This window comes from Rhinatrema bivittatum, chromosome 7 (assembly GCF_901001135.1).
Source record: "Rhinatrema bivittatum chromosome 7, aRhiBiv1.1, whole genome shotgun sequence".
Lineage (NCBI taxonomy): Eukaryota > Metazoa > Chordata > Amphibia > Gymnophiona > Rhinatrematidae > Rhinatrema > Rhinatrema bivittatum.
Window position 1 is genome coordinate 87,301,977 of NC_042621.1, and position 12,773 is coordinate 87,314,749.

Below are 12,773 nucleotides of genomic sequence, written 5' to 3' on the forward strand. Positions count from 1 at the left end.
GCATCGATGGATGACTCTGTGGCGCCGACGGACGTATCGGCACAGATGGTTGGATCAGTGGTGAGGGACGTATCGGCATCGATGGCTGAGGCACAACTCCCGATGGAGGGACGCGGAATGGTGCTTCTCCTTCCAATGACAATGTAAGCGGGGAGGGCACCGGTAACATCGGGGATCCAGGATCCATCGGTGGAAGAGCGGCAATGAGCGCTTCCATCCTGGAGAGCAGCAGTGCCAACGCTGCCGGAATTGGGTCGGTGGGCAGTTCCGCAATCGGTACCGGTGTCGGAGGAACCTGGAGTCGTTGCATCGCCTTATCGATGGCCTCCTGAACCATCCGGTCCAGTTCTTCTCGGAGACCTAGAGCAAGCAGCCCCGGCTCCAGAACAGAAGGAGGCAGCGGCATAGCCAGAGGGACCACCGTTAAAGGCGGAGTTGCGGCTCCCGATCCCCTGTCGGGTGAGGGTTGCCTCGGTGACCCGGTCGCAGAAATGGTCGGTGCCTTTTCTGGACGGGGTTTCTTCGACGACGGCTCGGACAATAGCGAGGTCGATGATTTCGCCCCCTCGATGGTCAGAGTCTTTCGGTGCCGATGGCGATGTTTCTCCCTTCGATCCCCTCGGTCTTGAGGGGGAGTAGAGGGTGTCGATGGCCGAGATGTTGTCGATGCCGGGCGGTCACCGGCCGGTGGTCGATGCTGGCGCGAAGTTGACCGTGCCGGCTCTGACGACGTCGATGCAATGGATGGAGTCGAGGTTTGAGCACGGAAGAGAAGTTCCATCTTCTCCATTCTGGCCTTGTGACCTTTTGATGTCATTAGGGCACATTTGGTGCAAGTCAAGACATCGTGCTCGCGTCCTAGACAGATAACACAGACTTTATGGGGGTCTGTGATGGACATGGTTCGAGTATAGTCCGAGCACCGACGGAACCAGACGCCATGGCCATGGAAAAAATCAAGCCGCGGTACGGTCGATGGCCAGTAGGCTGCGAGGGCCAAACTAGACGGTAATCGATGGAAAATGGGTAAAAACTTACCTGTCAGGAATCTCTGCAGAGCTCCTTTACTGCGAGGATGCTGCTGTGCGGAAAAAAGAAGACTGAAGGGGGACCCCTGCTGGCTGCAGGGTTAGTGCCATGCTGGGCATGCCCAGTAGGGGCCAGTCAAAGTTCTGGAAACTTTGACAGAAGTTTTCCGTGATTGGGCTCCATCCTGTGATGTCACCCATATGTGAGGACTACCATCCTGCTTGTCCTGTGAGAAATATCTTTGCATAAACAATTTGACTAGACTTGTTAAACTTGATTAAACCGGTTTCAAAAAACTGGAGACTGCCAGTGCACTCAACTAAGTAAACCGACACCAGACTAACTGCAGGTGTCTTGAACTAGGGGTAGACAACGGCTTACTCGTATTTGCTTAGTCTTGAGGTTCGCTTCCGAGGTCCTCCATTCCATGGGTGGGATGCTGAGTCCATCTGTCTACCCTAAGGAAATCAAAATTATCAAGTAAGTAATTTCTCCATTTCCTAGCATGTAGCCAGATGGACTCAGGACCAGTGGGATGTACAAAAGCTATTCCCGGACAGGGCAGGAGGCTGCCCATGGCCCACTTAGTACTGCCCTTGGCGAAGGCTTCGTCTTCTCGGGCCTGAAGCGGCAGAACCTGGAGAAGGTGTGTAGGGAGGACCATATCACTGCCCAACAGATCTTGGCGGGCAATAGCAGCTTGGTTTCTGCCCAAGATACTGCCTGGGCCCTAGTAGCATGAGCCTTAACCTGCAGTGGTAAAGGCTTTCCTGCCTCTATGTAGGCTGCCTTGATTACTTCCTTGATCCAGTGGGCTATGGTTGCCCGCGAGGCCGCTTCTTCTTGTTTCTTCCCGCTGTGAAGAATGAACAGGCAATCCGTTTTGCACACCGGTTCCGATCTTTCCAGGTATCGCACCAGGAGTCTGCTGATATTTAGATGGTGAAGAAGGCAGGAGTCTTCAGAGTCTTTATGTTCATCTGGAGATGGAAGGGAAATGGCCTAGTTCAAATGAAACTCGGAAACCACTTTCGGTAGGAAGGTGGGGACGGTGCGCAGCTGTATGGCTCCAGGGGTGAACCTAAGGAAATGTTCCCGACAGGATAAAACCTGTAATTCAGAGATGCAACGAGCTGAACATATTGCCACCAGGAATACCGTCTTCAATGTTAAGAGGTGCAATGATAGACCGTGTGTTGGTCTGAAGGAAGCCTCCGCTAGGAAGTCTGATACCAGATTGAGGTTCCATAGGGGCATCAGCCGCTTTAGGGGTGGCTGAAGTTGCTTAACCCCTTTTAGGAAATGGGTCAAATCCGGATGAGCTGATAGACTGATACCGTTCACTTCGGCTCTGAAGCAGGAGAGACCAGCTACTTGGCCCTTGAGGGAATTAAGTGACAGCCCCTTCTTCATACCGTCCTGTAGGAACTCCAGAATCATGGCCGTCCACGGGAGTATCTTGCGGTCCTCGCACCAGGCTTCGAATATTCTCCAGATCGTATGTATGCCAGGGATGTGGAGAACTTGCACGCTCGGAGCAGGGTGTCAATCACGGACTTTAAGTAACTGGATGGGTTGATAACCGGATACCGTCCACTTTGGCTCTGAAGCAGGCCAATGTGGCTACTTGGACCTTGAGGGAGTTGAGAGACAACCCCTTCTTCATACCGTCCTGTAGGAACTCCAGAATCATGGTAATCTTGGCTGTCTGTGGGAGTATCCCGAGGTCCTCACAACAGGCTTTGAATACTCTCCAGATCCGTATGTATGACAGGGATGTGGAGAACTTGCATGCTCGGAGCAGGGTGTCAATCACGGACTTTAAGTAACCGCGCTTCTTCAGGCGAGTCCTCTCAAGGACCAGACAGTAAGAGAGAATCGAGACGGATCTTCCTGGAGAATCAGGCCCTGCCAGAGAAGGTCCCTGTGTGGAGGTAGGCACAGAGGGTTCCCCGCAAGGGGTCTTTGCATGTCTGCGGACCATAGTCGTCTTGGCCAATCTGGGGCTACTAGTAGAACTAGTCCCCTGTGATGTTCTATCTTGTGGATGACCTTGCCGAGTAGTGGCCATGGAGGGAAGGTGTACAATAAGTCTTCCTCTGGCCAAGTCTGGAAGCTGGCCTCCAGAGTATCTCATTCCAGGTCAATCAGTTCCTGGATGGCTTCCATCATTGGGAAGTAGCATGAGGCCTTACGAAGCGACATCAAGATGGGGGTTCTTCTTTGGTTCCGCCATAGGGTCCGTGCCTGGAATACCCAGTGTCTTCAGAGTCTGGGAAACAAGAGCTGGTAATTCGTCCTTGTGGAAGAAGTGAAGCATGGTTCGGTATGGTTCCATTCCTGGAAGGATTTCTCCTTCTTCCAGGGAGTCATCCTCATCATCTGAGGTGGTTGTGTCCCTGTCAGGGAAGTTCTTGGTTAGGCGAGGCATGTCTCGAGGCATCCGAGCCGGGCGGATCTTGTGCTTCCGGCAAGGGTTAAGCCTGGGACACAGCTGGGGCTGATTGCGCCTGAACGAAGGCTTGCAGTCCTTGGAAAAATTCCAACCAGGAGAAGCTCCCTGGGTCAATGTTAATCCCAGTGGGAATCGGAGTAAGATGGTGTCCCCCGAGGGTCTCCATGTGTGTGGACCCTTGCACCGGATCGAGGCCTAGCCCAACCAAAGCTGCTCAACCCGATCAGTGCTCCCTTTTTAACCTCGCCGGAGAAGACTTTGGTACGGCAATCCGAGCTCTGGAGACCGGAGACCTGAATTTAAAGATTTTTTTTCTTACCTGGTCTTGGAGCTTACCGATTGTGTGCCAGACGGTCTCCAGCTGAGGGGGGAGAGTGAATTACCTTCACTGCCACGCTCGTTTCCGTACCCGCGGCCTTTCAACCACCCTAGGGACTAAGTCCACGCCGGAAACCGGCTACTGGACCAAGGCACACCTCTTGAGGGATATCGGAGATCACCTCAGGAATTCTCGACTGGAGGAGGGACCCTTAGGTATCACCGCAGGAGAGTGAGGCTCATCTTCTTTAAGGTAAATTTTGTTTCTTCTTTGCTGTAATTCTTAACACTATTCTAGTGTGTGGGATAGTGTCTGCATCTGCTAGGAGATGGAGAAATACTGAAGAGCTGAGGTTACTGGAGGGATATATATAGAGTGAATGTCAGCTTTGAAATCTGACTCCGTCTCCCATCTGCTAGCAGAAGAGCACAATACCCACTGGTCCTGAGTCCATCTGGCTACACGCTAGGAAATATACATTTTGAAGTGATATTTTTACTTCAAAAGATTGTATTTTGAAAATCCCTTTTCCATATAAAATCTTCTTTTTAAGACTGAGGAAGGGGTTTTAATAAACAATTTTGAAAATGAAAACAGAAAAAGCATAATTTTTAATTGCGTGGGGAGGGAAGGTGAGACAAAAGGCTGTAAGGTTTGCCTTAATACCCATGGCACCATCACTGTGCCCTACACAGTCCCACAATTCACCAGTCTCCAACATCCCCAGCGGCAGATGCTGGGGAAAGGTGGGAGGCAGGTGATAGGGTTCCTAGGAGTGTGGCAGGGTTGCCAGCTTCCTAGAAATATTGATGACACTGTATCTGCCACTCCTCTAGGAACCCTGACCCCTGACACCCCCCTTCTGCAGCATTACAAATCACTAAAAGGGCCACTCCCAATGGGGGACATCCCCCAAGCCCTCTTGGTGAGTTCATCTGCATCGCATCTGGGGGTGGAGGGGGAATTGTTTCAGCCCTTGATTGCCTTGAGCCACCTCTGGTTGAAAGGAAGAGTCAGCCGCTATTTTCCTTGTTAATATTAATATGCGCGCCTTGTGTACCTCTTTAGCATGCCTGAGTCCCCGCTCCCAGGCACTTTCTGTTGGGGGGTCTGTGGGTGGTGGTGGCGGCAGCAGCTCCTCCACTGCAGGAGTCCCCTAAAGGAGTAGTCAAGAGGAAGAAATCAGCATCTGTTTAACCACCAGAGGACAGCAACAGTCTTGCAACTTCAAAAGAAAGAGCTGGCTTAGTGATAACGGGCCAGATTATCTTGTTTTGTCTACTACAGCTTCCATTGCAAGTGGTATCTGTAGTACTGCTTTGTCAATTTTGAAAGAATGCAGTTACTAGTATCAGGACACACTAGGAAGGAAAGAAGCAGGATTGATGAATATAGTTGTACTCATAAGTTTACATATCCCTGGCAGAATTTGTAAGATGTGTAGCATTTTAAGAAACCATGAGTGATCAGATAAAATACATCTGTTATTTTTAATATGGTTCAAATTAAACTATTCTTTGCAACACAGAATACCACAATCATTAAACAAACCATAGCAATAAAGGAAATAATAAAATGGTCCTGTTCAAAAGTTTACACACCCTTGGAATGTTTGGGCTGATAATATACACTCAAGTTGACACACACAGCTTGAGGTGGCAGTGAAGGGTAGGTATCCACACCTGTGCCTTGTTTGATTGTAATTAGTGTCTGTGTAGAAATAGTCAATGAGTTTCTTAGCTCTTGAGAAACCCTTGTGCATTTCATCCAGGGCTGCACTGACTTTGGTGATTAGTGAAGCATGGGGAAAGCAAAAGAACTGTCAAAAGAACCTGTGAGCAAAAGTAGTTTAACTTTGTAAATCAGGAAAAGGATAAAAACATATCCAAAAATTTGAAAATGCCAATCAGTACTGTTCAAACTCTGATCAAGAAGTGGAAAATTATGGGTTCTGTTAATACCAAACCAGACCAAGAAAGATTTTAGACACAACTGCCTGGAAAATTTGTCAGGATGCAAAGAAAAACCCACAAGCAACTTCTACTGAAATACAGGCTTCTCTGAAATAAAGTGGTGTGGGTTTTTTAGAATGCGCAATAAGGAGATACTTGAACAAAAATGGGCTGCAAAGTAGAACTGCCAGAAAAAGGAAAATTGGTTTTTATCTGCTAACTTTCATTCCTGAAGTACCACAGATCAGTCCAGACAAGTGGGTTTTGCATCCCTACCAACATATGGAGGCAGACAACAAAAACTTTGAGGCACTACTACATATCCGAGAGTGCCACTTGCAGTCCCCTCAGTATTGACCTGTACCCAAGCCAAACAGAGTGAACACTACTGAACTATCCTCTGCTTTCCCAGGGTGAACTTCACGGTCCTGCACATCCTTCAATGCAGCTGAACCCACTACCGGGATAGTGATCTTCTTTGTGACCACCGACACTGCCGCATCCACCTTAGGCAGCCTTAGGCGTTACAAAGTGTCCTTCGTCATCGGATACAACTTTGCCATTGCTCCGCTGACTTTCAAGCTGGCTTCCGGAATATCCGAACCACCAACTTCCTGATCTTCCTGGGCAATGGAAAGGTTCTGGCAGACCCCACAGGCCATCCAATGCCGAGTCCACAGCCACCATGTCTGAATGTTCCTGAGTAACCTTTAAACTCAGTTCATCCAAGAGATGAGGGATAAGAGGGATCAATTTGCCCTTGCAAAACAACCGGACGACCCTCAGGTCATCCCCCTCGATTACCGGTATGTCGCCCGGATCTGCTACACCATCCAGTGCTTCTGGGTCCCTGGGTCATCCCCCAGACTGTTCCCCGGATCATCGCTGGCCTCAAATGAATCCTCCTGATCAGAACACTCCATGGCCTCCACTGGTTCCCCTGATCCAGAGGACAAAGTCAGTCCCAAGTGACACCAGAAGACCTCCTGATCCTTCTGCTGGAACCACCTTGGTCCTGCGGCTTTCCTCCCCGGGACTGCTTTTCCATTGCTCTTCACCTGGCCAAGAATGCCTTGTGCATCAACAGAACAAAATCTGGAAAACAAATCCTGCTGTTCCACGGGTTTAGATTCATCCGGACCCCCCACCCCCAGAAATCCTCCCCAGGAGGAAGCCCCACAGGGGAAAGAGAAGGAGGGGTAGTCCTCCTGTTGGAGCGGAACCCCTTTCTTTTTTTTTTTTTTTGGTGCCTCTGAAAGCATCTCTGCGCCTCCAGCCCCCCTGGGGACCTCTGATACTGGCCCCATAGACCAGGTCCTTCTCTGGCCTCCCGCAGCGTCCTCGGACGTTCCTTTACCTCCCAAGGCACATTCATTGCACAGGGCATTAAAATCTAGAAACATCCGGCACAAGCCGTAGGCCCGACAGGCTTTGGCGTGCTCTGAGGCAGGAGCCATGAGGACTAACATGTGGCTGCCTCGCAGTGAAAGGCTCATCACCACGTGGGAAAGAACCGCCAAAAATAGCCTGCAGCTGCTGCACACTGCACCCCCGATAAACCCCAAGTCCCCCAGCAGCATCGGGTACTTTTACACACCTCTCCCCCAAGCGATCCCGGCTCAGCAGCTTAACCAGCCTGCTCACGATTGAGCCCAGCCTCAGCAGGTTGTCTTCTTTTTTTTTTTTTTAAATAATTTACTAAACAAGCTCAGACATTAAGGAAAAATCTCAGGACTGCTTCTATGGCCAAATCCATAAGCAAAGCACGTCAAGTAAAACTGACTGATACATGGGGGTAACTTGCACAGCGCGGCAGATACTACCATGGGAAGCTTGCTGAGCAGACTGGATGGACCATCGGTCCTTTTCTGCCATCATTTCTATGTTTTAACATCATTCAGCCACTTTGGGGAGAACTCAAACATGCAGTTCATGCAGACAACTAAAGAATTTACAGGATCTGGAGGCCTTTTGCCAAGAGGAATGGGCAGCTTTACCACATGAGAAAATAAAGGGCCTCATTCACAACTATCACAAAAGTCTGCAAACCGTCATTGATGAAAAAGAGGGCAAATCATGATATTAAGAATGAAGGGTAAATAAACTTTTGAACAGGACAATTTTATTATTTTCCTTATTGCTATGGTTTGTTTAATGACTGTGCTATTCTGTGATGCATAAAACAGTTTATTATGAAAAACATTAAAAATTACAGACAGGCTTTGTTTGACCACGCATGTTTTTTTTAAAAAGCTACACATTTTACAAATTCTCCAGGGGTGTGTAAACTTATGAGCACAACTGTACTTATAGTTCAGATTCTAGCTGCCCAGGGAACCTATGTTACAAGTTAAAAGATCAGTCCCAGTAGCCACAATCTACCTGACTTCCTGCTACAAACCTTCTCGAAATCAAAAAAGTGTTATGCTCCTTTCCTCTGGCAGTAATAAGACAAAAAATATCACCCCACTGCTCATTTTCCCCTGCTAAGCTTGCCTGCTTATTTGGGTGTCTCCTGTTGCTATCATCCCTCCCATATCCTGCCCCCAAATATAGGCCAACCACTGCACTGATCTGTGGCAGCCTGCATGATCTAACTCATTACAGAGCTACTGCCAATGCTGCTTGTTTCGCTGGCGACTAGAACTTATTAACATTATATTACAATTCTGGACAGCGCACCTTCAAAAGGATATAAACCAGATGAAGTCAGTCCAGAGGGAGGCTACTAAAATGATCCATGCTCTTTGTTCTAAAGTATATGGGGATAGCAGATCTAAAAATGTATACCCCACAGGAAAAGGCAAGAATGGGGAGATACGATAGCGACATTTAAATATATCAAAGGTTTCCATGCACAAGAGGCTATGGGTCGTGGGATGAGGGAGTAAGGGGACAGACTCAGGGGTAATCTAAGGAAATATTTCTTTACAAAAAGAGTGATGGATGCATGGAACTGTCTCTCTGTGGAGGTGGTAGAGATAAGATCAGTAACTAAGTATCTGAATTCAAGAAAGCATGGGGTAAACACAGGGGCTCTCTGAGGGAGTGGTAGGAATAGGCAGACTAGATAGGCCACATGGTACTTTTCTGCCATCATATCTATTTTAATGGAGTATTTGGCTCTCTAATTTCACAGTTGCTGTAAGTGCAGTTTTAGCAATATTTCCAGCAATCAATAACCACAATGGGACAACTGAGCTAGGAATGAAACCCCTTCCTCCTAAAAGGATGCAGAGATAGAAAAAAAAAACAACCTACTTTGGCCACCACATCAAACACATGCAAGCACAGTTCAAAAGACAAAAGTCCCTGTTAATAACTACTGTATATCCTCAAAGTGTAAAAGAAGCACCCTCGTACCCAGGGATTGGCTGGCATCAATGGGTGAGGACCACCAGGAGGTGCACCGTTGGGAGAGAATGGGTCCTGTTTGGATATCAAGGAGTAATTTCCTTTATCATTCACTCCAGGGTGGATAAACCTGCAGCTCATTCCCCAGGTGCAGTGACCTAAAAGCAAGGCAGAAAAGAACATGCATGACACACCAGTAAAAGACCCTCTGTCTAAAATCTCAAGTCCTGTCAGCGTGCTGCCAGCAGAATCACACCACTACCAAGACGCAACACACTCAAGTTTAAACTCAGCAGGTCCCCTGGAAATGGCAGAAGAAAATGTGAATGGTCTGTGCTCCAAAGCCCAGGAACAATGAATTGGCTTTGATGAAGACTTGATGGCAAGAATTGCTCTGATAACAGAACAAACTCACAGATGTCGAGGAAAGCAAACTGGGAAAGGAAGAACCTTGAAGAAATCATTATTCTGTGCAGCCGGCCCAGGAAACTGTCATAACACCATGTCAGAGAACAATCTGCACATCCTGGGTGCCTTTCTGAAACTCTGCATAAGGCTTGCAAGCCCATGGCTACATTTTGCCCTCATAACTGGAAGCTCATTTTTGAAAGGTAACTCCGCACAGGGTTTCCCTTGGACAATGCGCTGGGCGCAGGGATGGGGCTCCATTTTTAGTGTGTACAAATGCACCCGTGCGCACTCTTGCCTCCCCCCCAACCTCGCTCTGGCCCGTCTCTGCTTCTTTTTTTCGGGTGGCTAAAAATATACGCACTGGGGTGGCGGGAGGAGGAGAGAACTTTCAACGGGGGATTTCCTGCAGGCAAACTCATTTACGCATGGGAATCCCCTTGAATATTGTCCTGCATGGGGGTGAATTTTAAGACCGTCCTCATACGTTCCCTTTGAAAATTACCCCAGGGAAATTACCTGGGCACATCTGCATCTAGTAACTTGTGCAGGGAGTTTTCCCAAAGCAAATGCAGAAGTCGATGCATGAGAGCAAATCCCCTCCCTGCCCATACCCCAGGAACCCCGCTTGCCACGGTTATAGGGCTGGACACAGGACGGCAAGTTTGCAAAATGTCCATTTGCATGGGTAAGGCCTGAAAGGACTTTGAAAATGACCCTCTGCATGTAGCTCAGATCCCCATCTGTAACAGCACAATGCAGTTCTGTTACACCGTTCCGCTGCTGGGGTATTCGCTTGGAAAAGTCTGAATTCAATTAGGATTGCTATGAAATATCAGTTATACTGCACATACACACCCTAAAGCAGTAGGGAAAATACATGAAAAGTTTCTCAATATGGATTTCTAGTATATACATTTACATACAATAAGACTTCGGACAATTGTTCCCATCAATATTACACAAACTCTGGTGCCCTCTTATGGAAATATCAGGGAAGCTGCTACTTCAGTCACAAAAAAAAAAGATTTGGATGAAGAAGTACAAAGTGGAACTGATTTTGTGATCTCGTATTTGCCTGAAATGCAAGTTTCATTACATAAAAGCACTGCAATAGTAGCCTAAATTGAAGAGGGAAATGTTTTTATCCTCTTTCCGGGGTGATGTGCGGCTTCTTCTAGGTGTTGCATACAGATTCTTCCATTTCTTTTTTGCCTGCACTTTTAAGTTCCCCAGGAAGCCTCTCAGGGAGCCGCTAGGGAGAGATCAAGTGTTTGCATGTCATGCTCCATGCACTCAGCCACAGAGGAAAGAGTTCAGCTGCTCACTGTCTCGTGCAGTGCTTTAAGTGCCGATGGACCCTTTAAACTTAGTCTGCTTTTCAGGCCCAGTGAAGCTGCAGCATCGCTTTAAATGACCAATGCGGCTCCAATTCTATATTTTTGCACCATGTTTCTCTCATCCCCAAAAAGAAAGCAATTACAGTGTGAGTATCTCGGCGCTGATATACATCACATAGTGCTATACATGTTGCAAAAATGTAAAAATACCTCTCTGTTTGCTGATCAGAACATATGAAGAAAATAAACGTTTAGTAAAATGTTAGTGACCCCCAAAAGATATGTGTTATTGTGTCTGGCACCCTGGCTGAACACATCTCCATAGCAGACTTCCTGTGTGCGTATCTGAATATATGGGACAAAAAACAGAATGTTTCTTACATCTTCTACCCTAGTTTTACAACAACAAAAAAAAAAACCCCCAAAAAAGCTGGCCCAAGTCCAACTTTCCAAGACATGCTCAAATCTTGTAAAGCAAATTTATGAATTGCGTACACAGGAACATCTGGCTTGCACTGCCGGGGAAAACCATCTGGCTGTAATTCTGGCTCAACTGCTGGTAAAGGTTTGTAGCCAGAAACCAAGCCAAATTCAAATATGTTGGAGAGGGGAGGCTGGATAGCCCGGGGCTTCTATGCACGTTGGCCATGCCATACAGGGTGGCTATGGAAAAGCACGCTGCCATCCCTGTACCATGGGGGAGCTCGGACAGCCTTCATTATCCTGATCGTGTCACGTGCCCAAGACGCACAAGTGAAACCACGCTTGCAATCCTAAGAGCATTTTTAACTCTATGAATGGCTCACCGATTGCAGGAAATATGACAAACTTTTAGGTTCCAGAATCAGGTATGATGTCAATAATTCATGCAAAAATGTGAAGAAGCCGCACACAAGGTAATGAAGTTATCGTATTAACTTATGCTTCATCATAGGATAAAATATGACGACGGACGGTAAATACCCTTTGATAATGGAGAAACTACTTACCTGATAATTTCGTTTTCCTTAGTGTAGATAGATGGACTCAGACTAGTGGGTTATGTGCTCCTCTGCTAGCAGATGGGAGACGGAGTCAGATTTCAAGCTGATGTCATCCTGGATACATATACCCCTGCAGTGACCTCACTTCCTCAGAATCCTCCTCGGAAAGCCATTGTGGATATATATTTTGCATAACTTGGTTATACTTATTAAACTTGGTTAACTGATTCAACTGATTTCAAAAACTGGAGACCGCCAGTGCACTCAAATAAGTCAACGCCAACACCAGCTAACTGTGGGTGTCTTGAACTAAGGGTAGGCAACGGCTTACCCGTATTTGCTTAGTCTCGAGGTTCGCTTTCCCAGGTCCTCCTTCTCTGGGGGCAGCCGTGGGAGGGATGCTGAGTCCATCTGTCTACACTAAGGAAAACGAAATTGTCAGGTAAATAATTTCTCCATTTCCTAGCATGTAGCCAGATGGTCTCAGACCACTGTGATGTACAAAAGCTACTCCCGTGGCCCACTTAGTACTGCCCTTGCGAAGGCTGCGTCTTCTCGGGCCTGAACATCCAGGCAGTAGAACCTGGAGAAGATGTGTAGGGAGGACCACATCACTGCCCAACAGATCTCGGTGGGTGATAGCAGCTTGGCTTCTGCCCAAGATACTACTTGGGCCCTAGTAGAATGAGCCTTAACCTGTAGTGGAAAGGCTTCCCTGCCTCTAGGTAGGCTGACTTGATTACTTCCTTGATCCAGCGGGCAATGGTTGCCCGCGAGGCCGCTTCTCCTTGTTTCTTCCCACTGTGGAGGACAATCAAGCGATCCGTTTTGCACATCGGTTCTGATCTTTCCAGGTATCGCACCAGGATTCTACCAACATTTAGGTGGCGAAGAAGGCGTGAGTCTTCCGAGTCCTTATGTTCATCAGGAGAT

General features: G+C 47.7%; 1 protein-coding gene across 10 annotated transcripts in view; it reads right to left on the reverse strand.

The window, feature by feature from the left end:
* Positions 1-12,773, reverse strand: part of ZC3H18 (zinc finger CCCH-type containing 18) — a 302,002-nt gene that overhangs the window by 223,874 nt on the left and 65,355 nt on the right. For all 10 annotated transcript variants that reach the window (XM_029608640.1, XM_029608639.1, XM_029608642.1 and 7 more), the window contains 2 exons: positions 9,119-9,267; positions 4,864-4,959 (listed from right to left, as the gene is read on the reverse strand). In XM_029608640.1, coding sequence (XP_029464500.1) covers positions 4,864-4,959; positions 9,119-9,267 — 245 coding nt within the window. The remainder of the gene's footprint in view (positions 1-4,863; positions 4,960-9,118; positions 9,268-12,773) is intronic.